The sequence below is a fragment of the Choristoneura fumiferana genome, chromosome 12 (assembly GCF_025370935.1).
Source record: "Choristoneura fumiferana chromosome 12, NRCan_CFum_1, whole genome shotgun sequence".
In the NCBI taxonomy this organism is placed as follows: domain Eukaryota; kingdom Metazoa; phylum Arthropoda; class Insecta; order Lepidoptera; family Tortricidae; genus Choristoneura; species Choristoneura fumiferana.
In genome coordinates this window covers 12,108,015-12,119,568 of record NC_133483.1, presented here as the reverse complement: position 1 = coordinate 12,119,568, position 11,554 = coordinate 12,108,015, and the positions used below count along the sequence as shown (strand labels likewise).

The following is an 11,554-nucleotide window of genomic DNA, read 5'->3' as shown; positions in this document are numbered from 1 at the left end:
AAATAAAAGGTAGGTACAGTAAGCGTCAGAGAAAAGGAACCCCCCTGTGTGACACGTGACAGAACTGTCTGGCCCTGCGGTTAACTATCACGATCTCTGAGACAAGTGCATCATAGGGAGATCTCGGGTTCAAATCCACTTTTTGTTTTATTTATTTTTTGTAGTATTTTCCTGATCATTTAAATAAGTAAAAAAAAAATTAAAAAGGCATTGATCATTGATAATTTTTTTTAACCACATTCGAATTGATACGATCTTCGCAGGTGTGAGTGAGACAAGTGTCGCGGAGTAATCCTAGGTTCACAGTAAAATCTATAGCGACAAAGTATTTAGTCTAGAATAGTCTAGATTTCAGGTATATCAGTAAACAAAGCATCTTACTTTCAACTAGGAATGTGTACCTTTAAAGTACTCACATTCCTTTCAGCAACGGAACCCTCAGGTTCCTTCGGAGGACCTCCCAACTCCCCTTATAGTCCATCCCAAGCCACCAAGAGCCTGGCACTTCGAGCTCATTTTTACATTCAATTCATGTTTCAATATTCTGTGCCATTTCGGTTGCTTTCATTCAACTTTACTTATATGCTTTGTCTTCTGATTGCCCATTCATATTTTCAATAAGACAAATTACTCACTGAACTGCAGGTGTTGAAATTCAGCCGGACTTTCCAGGCACTTCAAAAACTCACCCTCCTGGTCAAGCTTATTATTTCTTCTATTCATTTTTTTTTCTCCTGCAATCGTACCAACATTAGCATCCCTCAGTAGGGTTACTAGCACACAAATTTATTAAGATGTGTCTCTACTTACAGTTTTGATGTTCTCGCGACAGTTCGCGACACTCCCGAGGGCAGGAAGAGGTCTTTACTTCAATAGTGCGATGAGAAGGCGCGTCCACTCAGCAATTTTAGTTCTTGCTCTAATGGCCGCTTCTCGTCTTGCTTCGATTCCCTTGGCACTTGTGGCTTGATAACTTCACCTAAAGGACTGGAACCATTAACTGAATCTGTTTGCACAATTGGTCTCTGTTGTTCCTTTTCTATATGTTCCTCAACCAGGGACCAATTGTTTGGAACCATTCTTATTCTTTCAGCTATCGGTTCCCTTAGAGGAATACCATCCGGTCTTGTCATTTCATCTTCAAGGTCAGGGTCTTGAGATTGTTCACTCACATGCTCTTCAGCTTGAGTTTTCTCCATATCATGCTCTTCTATAATTTCTGTTTCTAATGGGTAAAGATGTCCAATAGATCTGGTGAACTCAGTATTACCAATCTTTACTCTAGCGACTCTACATTCTCCGTCAGGTCCATTTTCAAGAGAAGAGATCTTTCCAACTTTCCAATTTTCACGATTTTTTACTGAATCTTTCAACTGGACCACATCACCCACACGAGGCACTCTTTTAGATTTCACTCGAGGTTGTTTGTGGGAATGGTGGTATCTTTCTCTTAAGCTGGATAGGTATTGTCCAATGAACATTGATTTGAATTCTGACATGATCCTTTGACCTCGTTTCCAACCTTCAATTAGATTTTGTTTTGCAGATGTGTTTGCTGTTGGAATGTGGCTATCTTCAAGTTCAATTTCTAAACACTTTCCTAGTGATAAGAAGTCTGCTGGTGTCAAGATGTGTTCTAGTTCTGTACCTACATACGTCAATGGCCTTGTATTGCAGACATTCTCAACTTCTTTTATCACAGTGATCAGCTGACTGTCTACCAGTAAATGTTTCTCCAGGGTTCGTTTTAGGCAATGCTTTACCACCGCTACCAGTCTTTCATACACGGCACCATGCCATGGAGCGAGTTGTGGTATAAATTTCCAATGGATGTTATTCTGACTACAGTATGCATCTCCTAGGACTTCCGATGTCAATTTGAACTGCAGCGCATTGTCAGAAACTATTCTGGTAGGTATTCCCTTTGAAGCCACAAATCTCCTCAGAGCGAGCAAACATTCTTGGGCAGTCAAATCATTTACTACTTCTAGATGGATGGCTCTTACCACAAGACAGGTGAACAAACAAATCCACCTCTTCTTCTTTCCTTGTTGTGTGTTTACATACATAGGGCCAAAATAGTCAATGCCTGTATATGTGAAGGGCTGACTGAAGGTTACTCTTTCAGGTGGTAAGGCTGGAGTTGGAGGTAGTGCATAGGGTCCACCGCCATGTTTCACACATTGTGGACACTTCTTCAAAACCTTTTGAACTTGGGCTCTACCCTGTGGTATCCAGAACTTTTGTCGGATGATGCTTAAGGTATGAGCTACTCCCACATGATAATTTTTCTCATGTATTTCTTTTATAACTTTTGCTGTATAGTTGCTGTCTTTGGGAAGAAGTATGGGGTGCTTCATTTCATATGACCAATCTGTGTGTGTCATTCTTCCTTTGCAACGTAAGAGGCCATCAACATCTAGAAATAGTCCTAAATTTCTGCTCAAATGAGTTTCCTTTCCTGAAACTTCTTCACTAAAGTATTCTCTCTGTAAATTAATTATTTCTTGGAGCTGAGGATCACCAGGTTCTTTCACTATGTTCTCATTATTTGATTCCATCTCTTGCGTTATTTTTTCATCTGAATTTCTTGGCCTTTCTGGATATTCCACATCCAGACCCTCCGCCGCCAAAGAGGTTGACGAGCATTGTGGTGTTTCATCAGGCCATGGTGTATTTGCGTCTGACAGAAAAGTAGGCCCCTGAAGCCAAAGCAATTTCTTTTGTGACCACATTTCAGGTCTTGTTGCTACATCTGCAGGGTTTTGCTCCGTGTTTATGTATCTCATTGTTAATTTAGGATTTTGTTTAATTTCATTTACTCTTCTTGCAACAAATGGTGGTAGTAACTTGTTTGATTTCACCCAGCTTAGCACAACCAAACTATCTGTCCACAAAACTTGCTTTTTCACAGGTATGTCTAGGGTATTTCTGACGTAGGACAACAGCCTACTTCCTATGACATAACCAAGTAATTCCAGTCTTGGTATCTTGAGGTCTTCTTTCTCCTTCACTGGGTTAACACGTGATTTTGACATTAGTAATGTTGTTTTGCTGCCTGTTCTGCTGGTTGTTCTAATATAAACTACGGCGGCGTGTGCATGCTTCGATGCATCTGTAAAACAGTGCAATTCATGATCTACAATTTCATCGGCCGAGCAGATGAGACCTATGTAACGTGGCAACCGGATATCCTTTGCAGTTTGCAGCATGGTAACAATGGATTTCCAGCGGGTTAACAGATCGTCTGGCAAAGGAGAGTCCCAACTTAACTTCAGTCGCCATAGGTCCTGCATCAGTATTTTGGCTGGCAAAACTAAAGGTGAGAAAAATCCGCAAGGATCGTAGAAAGAGGCTAACGTCCTTAGCACACTCCTCTTGTTCTCACTAGCTTCATTAATTTCATTGAAGACTTGATTATTTAATTTCAGTTGCAAACTATCATCCTCTAGGTTCCACATCAGTCCTAGAACTTTCGTGACTTTGGTGTCTTTCGCTCGCAACTCTTCTGGTATCGTCTTCATGAAGTCATTGTCATTTGATATCCAATCTCTGATATTCATAGAGAGTTCTTGAAACGATTTTCTTGTCTCGTGAAATAGGTCACATGCTGAGGATGTAGTCGAGGCAGTTGTGACTAGGTTATCCACGTAGCATCTATCTGCGACCTTCAGTAAGAGCTCCTTGTTTGTTATTGACAAGTGATGGCGTATGGTAGCAGTAAGCAAGAATGGGCTCGATATGATACCGAAAGGTACCCGACAAAATCTTAGATGGAGAAGATTGTCTTCAGATACTTCCTTTTGGGTATCTTTCAGCCATAAAAATCTTGTCACATCTCTGTCTGCATTCTGAAGCCCTACTTGTAGGAACGCCTTTTCGACATCTGCAGTTATACCAATTTTATCTGTTCGGAATTTTATCAGCAATGAGACCAGGTCTTCCAGCATAGACGGTCCTTTATACAATGATTCATTCAGGCTTCGTTGTTCTTTGACTCTAGCAGACGCGTCATACACGATTCTTCCATCTTTGCCTTTAACTTTCACCATATGATGAGCCAGGTAGTGGACCGGAGTCTTCGGCTGGTTCACATTCACCGTTTGTGGATCAATGACTTCAATAATACCATTGCAAAGTTGTTTTTCAAGAATGGTTTTATATTCATTCAGGGTCTGTTCATCCAGTCTAAGAAAAACGCTTTTCAACCTTCCGTATGCTAAGCCAAAATTAGTTGGTAAAACTGGTGGGTATTCAATCCAGGGCCATTTGACCTGGTATCTGCCATTCTCATACTGAACAGTTTCAGTGAAGTGCTTCACAGCTTCTTCTTCGCGTGTTGTTTTAGCAGAGTCCGTGATTCCAATGCTCTCTAGCGCCCATAGGAACTTCATATCTGTGTCTCGTATCGGAAGATCTGGTAGAGCAAAGTAGAGGCGTTCCGGATCGTGGCACTGACAGTAAGTGACAACAGATAAGATTCCTTCTCTTTCTTCTGAAACATCAGCACTGCCGGTGAGCACCCATCCAAAGTCTGTATCAATGAGAAATAAATAATCTTGAATTTTTACATTCCTATTTCTCATGAAAGATATGTAGTAGTCATTTCCAATTAAGAGATCAATTCCTTCTCCTACACTTTTGTCATCTGCCATTACATCAAACTCTGCGTTTAGAGTAAATTCTGGGGCAGGAATTCGATCCGTAATGAGTGGCACAACATTTACCTGTATTTTTCTGGTGATACCACGTTTGGTTTCTACATTAACTTCTACAGATGGGCTGGAAGTTTCTTTAGGTGTGTCAGATCCAAAAGTATAAATTAATAACAGGTCCTCCTTATCAGCAACAAGCTGCAATCTTTTCGCCATTTTTGTGGTAATATAACTGCGTTGGCTACCGCTGTCTAGGAGGAGTCTGCATATTGCCTTATTCTTTTTGTTTTGTAGGGTCACCGTTGCAGTTGGTCTTTGGGCACAACGCTTGGTGATGATCTCCTTTGCAGTTGTAGCATGATTTTTTCCATTTACAATTGCTCACAAAATGTCCCATGCGGAAACATCTAAAACACCGTTTCCCTAATTTATTTTTTCTATCAACAACTGTTTTGAATTTTGTGCATTCGTTATTGTAGTGAGCTTCATTGCAGAAGATGCAACTAGGTTTAGATCTTTTCTTGACTGGGCCTGAAGAATCTGGATTTTTTCTTTTATAATTGTTTGATATTTGTTGTCTTTTATTATTGCCCCTACTGACTTTATGCTCTACTTGTAGTACCGCTGTCGATGATATTGGCGGTTTTATAGACACTGTTGGTGTGGGCTGTCTTGTACGCTCTGATGCAGTAATAATTCGATTCAAAGTTTTTCTAATTTCCGGCACAGTATTCTGTGTTGGATCCAAGGCCATATTTAGCTCATATAATGTTTGATCTGGAAACTTGCTCTTGATAGTAGTTCTAAGATGATTGCCATTTACATCCTCTCCTAGAGTTTCTAGGACCCGGAGGTGGTGTTCAATGGAATTCAAAGTGTGGCGGCAATCATCATGGTTCAGAGCTGGTACCAAATCCTTTAGGGCTTCATGGTGAGCATCAATCAGGTGATCTTTGTTGCCAAACTGTCGTTGCAGAGCTTCCACTGCTATAGCATAGTTCTTGTTCGATATGTCTAATCCATTTACTGCTTCCAACGCTTTTCCCTCCAGCGAGGCCATCAAATAACTCAGTTTGTCAACATCATCCAGGTTCCTTTTATCAATTGTTGCCTGAAACTTATCCCAAAATTGGTGGAACTGAAGAATGTCACCTGAAAATTTTGGAGGGGGAAGCGTAGGCAACTTGGAGTGGTGTGTTTGGAATGCAGACTTTTCAGTTGTGTGGATCACGAGTATAGCTTCCAGTTCAGTCAGAGCATCATCAGCTTCTAACTGTTTCGCTGTAGATGTTGTAATCAATTCATCAGATGGGACTTTAGTTTTCTCCATGTAATGGTTAATCCCACAGGAGTATCGATCAATAGCAGTTTTAAGTTTGATTTTTGTTTTTATTAAGTCATCCACATTGACCCCCTGTGTTCTAGACTCGTTGAGCAACTTGGTTGATTCTCTGAGTATTTTGTCCAAGTGAGACTCTATGAGACTCAATCTAGTCTTCAGCGTTTCTTCCATGATGACGCAACTGTAAAATTTCATATTAAGGAGTTTATATAATTTTCATGTTTTAATATATACCTATCAGCACAAAACCCGGCCCACTTAATACAAATTTACGTATTATTGCATACATTTGAGGGACGGATCTTTTGCCGCTCAGTATATATTCACTTCACTCAAAATTATATTCAAAATATTCACTTAGTATTTGTTACGCGTAAACTGAACCAGAGGCATTCGTATTTTGGATGTATACGTAAACAGTAACGTCTTCCTCGGCCTCAAGGGCCTTCAACTGGGTTCCCAGTTTTACATTTTAAACATTATTAGACATACCTACTATTAACTCGTTTCAAACTAAAATTTTCAATCGTGTATTTTGTTGTAAAAATGAGACGACACGTAATTAGTAGGTAAGTACTATAATAATCTCCTTTACATTTGTTATTCTTCCTTTTACACCATTTTTACACACAGAAAATTCAAATTTGGAAAGAGGACGCTAACAAAATTTGCTTACCTCTATAATTTCTTGCGATTTGCCAAAGAGAAAACTTTCTTGCATTACGCATGTAACAACTTCACAATTTACTTCGTTGTTAAGGCTTCAAAAAGAGGAGTCACCACTTTATGCACCTTTTATTTACAATTATGCACAGTAACAAAAAGCCGAACCAAAACAATCACAGAAAATATTTTCCGGAAATACGACATTTGCAAATTTACAAACTTTATGGAAACTAGGCCAAAGTGTTACACGGCCCGATTGAAAATTGGCGTCCTCAACGTCAAATCCCTGTAATTACAGTACTGTACTGTGACAACTTACATTTGGTCGGATAGCGGTGTTCCGGTTGGAGTTGCCAGTAGTGAAATTTCTAAAGGTGCAACCACACGACTAGTTTGAAATGACAATTATATTTATTCGACACATTTTTTTTTTTTTTTTTTTTTTAACGCAAATAAAACAACAAATTAATGTAGCGATCACTTTATTTTAATCACAATTGACCTCACTTCTTGTCACTATCTGTATATTCGAGAAATAGTGACAATGGTTTCTAAACTGTCAATGTGGGTCAATTTGACTAAAAAATAATGACTTTCAAATTCATTTTCATGTTCTGTTTCTCAACTTTCTATATTTTCCGTCAGAATTGGAGTCAATTTCAGAGAACGGTTCCGTGATTAAATTCGTCACGAACCTTTTAATTCTTTACTTAAATCAATGATAGAGAGTATCGTGATTAAATTCTTCACATGCCCTCAAATTCGATTTTCCAGGGTTTTCTTTCCTAAACCTAGGAAAGCAGCAGCGTGATTAGATTCGTCACGAGCATTCACATTCTTAATTCACTTTTCCTACGCATAGGAAAGTACCTAGCAGCGTGATTAAATTCGTCACGTGCCGAAAAATTCGTTCTTCAACCTTCATATATCTTATGAAAGTAGCGCCATGATTTTAATTCGTCACGCGCCTTCCTTCCAACTCTGACAGAACAGAACATCTTACACTATTTTTCTTCGTTTTGAGATAATTTAATCTTACATATCCCAGCATAATCCACCATTTTGTCGCGGAGTAATCCTAGGTTCACAGTAAAATCTATAGCGACAAAGTATTTAGTCTAGAATAGTCTAGATTTCAGGTATATCAGTAAACAAAGCATCTTACTTTCAACTAGGAATGTGTACCTTTAAAGTACTCACATTCCTTTCAGCAACGGAACCCTCAGGTTCCTTCGGAGGACCTCCCAACTCCCCTTATAGTCCATCCCAAGCCACCAAGAGCCTGGCACTTCGAGCTCATTTTTACATTCAATTCATGTTTCAATATTCTGTGCCATTTCGGTTGCTTTCATTCAACTTTACTTATATGCTTTGTCTTCTGATTGCCCATTCATATTTTCAATAAGACAAATTACTCACTGAACTGCAGGTGTTGAAATTCAGCCGGACTTTCCAGGCACTTCAAAAACTCACCCTCCTGGTCAAGCTTATTATTTCTTCTATTCATTTTTTTTCTCCTGCAATCGTACCAACATTAGCATCCCTCAGTAGGGTTACTAGCACACAAATTTATTAAGATGTGTCTCTACTTACAGTTTTGATGTTCTCGCGACAGTTCGCGACACGATTGGCACACGATCTGATAACATGAATGATGTCAATTTTCAGCAAAAATGTGTTGTTGTCTTAAAGTCTTGTTTTCTTACAAGGAATTTTCTTTCACAGTGTCGAACGAAGAAAGATTTCTGCATTCAATTTTGATTGATCACTGTGCCGTGCAGAAACAAACGTTCTAGCGTAAGTATTTTCCATATTTACTTTCAATGTTTCATCAAAATTTCTTCCTTATATGTCTAAATAAGTGGTGATTTTATCAATTTTGATTGATCACTGTAAAAGCGTAAGTTTTCCATATTTAAATGTCTATTGATTGCAGATAAAATGTCATTTGTAATTCGTGATTTCGCCGGTAAAGTAAGGAGTCAAAATGAGTTGCCCGTTCAATGATGAGCAGTTGGGGCAGTTAAAGATGTTCGTGGAGCTTTGCAAGAACCAACCATTGCTCCTACAACACCCTAAAATAGCTTTCTTCAAAGACTACATTATTTCCCTCGCGGCAGGATTCCATCTACTGGATTTACACCTAAAAGTTTTCCTGCATCTGGAGATAGGTAATGTAATCAAGTTTCTGAGTTTTTTGTGTGCTTACTCTATAATGGACCCATTATAAATAATAAATAAGGGGCAATCAACATCATTGACCCAGTCATCAAGTGAAACCTGTACTATAAATACACATTACTTAAACAAACAAGTCTTGAGATTGAGAACATTCATATTTTTCTAACAAAATTTCTGCTCAAACTGGGAATTGAATCTTGAACCTAAGTGTATTTAAGTTCTCTACCACTATAATTCGTTTTTTTTAGCATTAGAAAGAAGGTAAATGATCTTGATGTGTCATTTTATTGAAAAACATTTTGGAAAATATGTCACAGCAAATATGTAACAATTAACAATTTAAGGTCATATGATCATTTACATGCTTTTGGTATCATAAGTAATAGTTACTGCTTTTTTTTAAACGTTTTTCAATGAAAAGACTGGAAGATTGTTTACCCTTTTTCCAATGTTAAAAAAACGAAGTATAGTTATGGTATAGTTACTACTAGCTTCTTAAACAGAACATCACCAGCTGAAACTGATTTAATATTGAAATATATCTCTATATGAAATAGAAATAATGATCTTAGCGGTTGCTTTCAGCAGGTGACATGTTTAGTACAATGATAATATTTCTCAATTAATATTTTTTTTAGGATTCATAGTTAATATCAATAGATAAATTTTCTAGAGTATACAGGGTGGAAAGTTGAGATAGGGCAGCAAGGGCAGCTATGGATCCCATACTGCTACGTGAAAATGCTCTTAGGAGGCCTTTACTAACTTTTTGAGCGATAACAATCAACATTCACAGATTTTTGATAAAATGTACAGTCAGCGAGAAAATCAGCAGGACTCTTTGAGACCAACTAAGGTTAGAGTACTAGAACACCCACAAATCAAAGAAAACTTTTTCCATGCAGTTCGTAGTGTACTAATTTGCAAAGTGAAACTTTCGCATGTTGTTTTTTTACGAATATGAATCCTTTATGGTTAAAGAAAATTAAACAGTATGTAGACAACTAAAAACTGAACATTTTAACTAAAGTTAGTGTCTTAACCCAGTATTGCTGCCCCATCTCAACTTTCCATCCTGTATAAGATCATGATTAGCACAAGTTCCAAATTGACACATTTACTAGCATCTGATTAGTAGACTGACTAACTGACTCTTCGTACGGGATTAACCCGGCCAAAGCGAGTAAAATCAACTCGGAATCATTCCGTTAGCTTCCGTACCTTGACACTGGCATTAGCACCCAAAGGCAAAAAAGCCAAATTTTATATGATTTTACATAGTAATGTTTTATTCTGTTTTTAGTATTTGTTAATATATAGAATTGGGCCATGAAACTTATTGTCTGAAATGTTCCTATATTTGACACCTGTTACTAACCAGATTTCCAGCTGCTATACATATTTAAATAAATACATATTTTCCCAAGGTCTAGTATATCTCTGTGCCAAATTTCATTGACATCGGTTCAGCGGTTTAGGCGTGAAAGCGTAACAGACAGACAGAGTTACTTTCGCATTTAATATTAGTATGGATTAGCAAAATACCAAAAAAGCTAAAAAAAATAATTAAATAACAAAGTGTTGTTGGTGATTGTAAATAAATATGGCTTTGGTAGCCTTATCAGTCTATTTTTAAATATTGTTCCCATAGCCTTGAACGATGTGCTTATCAGTCATCAATCTAGTTAACCTCCAGAATAAATATTTTTATTTTATGTTATATCAATCACAGCACAAATAACTTAATCCGGGGTATGTGCCCCGGTTTGCTGTGTTTTTTTAAATACAAACATTTTTCTTTGATATTTATCTCAACACATTTTTCCAAAAAAAGCCAATGACAAAGATTTTTCAATTAGTGGCGAAATGCCTGTTAATAAAGCGTTTCTATTGGTTCAATTACAAATACATTCCACTCACATCTCCGATGGCAATGCAGCCTAATGTAATAATATTTGCATTAATTAGTCTACATGCATAGTCGAAAATACAAACTGAAATATAGATGCACAGAAAAACCAGAAAAATAAGACTAAAAACCCAATCTTACATGCATAATCTTCGTCTTCTACATTCATAGGCTGAGTCTTCAGAAAATACAACATGTTTTCTCACATGACTGCCAGATAGTGTATGTTAAATTCTGTTTTTGTGTGGTATTTCAGTGGTGCTGCTACCAACAATACATCAGAAAAGATACCATCTTCTGAAGATGAGTCGGAGACAGAATCTGATGTGGAATTGGATATGGAAGGTCAGTTTATTTATAATATAAATAATAGGATATTATCCTAAGGGGCTGTTTCACCATCCATTGATTAGTGTCTCAATTTGTTTTGTTTGAATAGACGGAGACGGCATCACATTTAACCGTCGGTTAATGCTAATCAATGGATGGTGAAACAGCCCCTAATTCTTTTAATACTATGCACTTTTTAATAGCATAATGGTGTTAAATAATTTTCAACTTTAGTCAGTACAAAAGTCCCATATTATATTAAAATAAAAAGTACCTACTCCCGTTAGAATACAATACAAAGACTCCTTTATTGAACACCAACACATAGAAAACAGTACAGAAAACACAGGTATATTGTGGAGATTAAGGTAATCTTTCTTTACGTACGTCCACTTGCAGGCTTTTTAATCTATGTTTAAGTGGTCTTAAGTCCTGTCAGATCCATACAAGAACTGTCAGTTTAAGCCTTAA

The 11,554-nt window shown here is 37.6% G+C and overlaps 3 protein-coding genes across 3 annotated transcripts in view; 1 reads left to right on the top strand and 2 right to left on the bottom strand.

Annotated features, from left to right (window-relative positions):
- Nucleotides 1–869: 869 nt before the first annotated feature.
- Nucleotides 870–4,871, bottom strand: LOC141433689 (uncharacterized). Its single transcript, XM_074095788.1, has one exon. The coding sequence runs from the start codon at nucleotides 4,869–4,871 to the stop codon at nucleotides 870–872; it is 4,002 nt and encodes a 1,333-aa protein (XP_073951889.1).
- Nucleotides 4,872–4,929: 58 nt separating this feature from the next.
- On the bottom strand, nucleotides 4,930–8,291 carry LOC141433350 (uncharacterized). Its single transcript, XM_074095347.1, has 2 exons — nucleotides 6,674–8,291; nucleotides 4,930–6,178 (listed from the first exon to the last, which is right to left on the bottom strand). The coding sequence occupies exon 2, from the start codon at nucleotides 6,166–6,168 to the stop codon at nucleotides 4,930–4,932; it is 1,239 nt and encodes a 412-aa protein (XP_073951448.1). The 5' UTR covers nucleotides 6,169–6,178; nucleotides 6,674–8,291.
- A 323-nt stretch (nucleotides 8,292–8,614) lies between these two features.
- The window catches only part of LOC141433688 (uncharacterized), a 3,110-nt gene continuing 170 nt past the window's right edge, over nucleotides 8,615–11,554 (top strand). Inside the window, exons 1-2 of the mRNA XM_074095786.1 lie at nucleotides 8,615–8,834; nucleotides 11,010–11,098. Coding sequence (XP_073951887.1) covers nucleotides 8,651–8,834; nucleotides 11,010–11,098 — 273 coding nt within the window. The 5' untranslated portion in view covers nucleotides 8,615–8,650. The remainder of the gene's footprint in view (nucleotides 8,835–11,009; nucleotides 11,099–11,554) is intronic.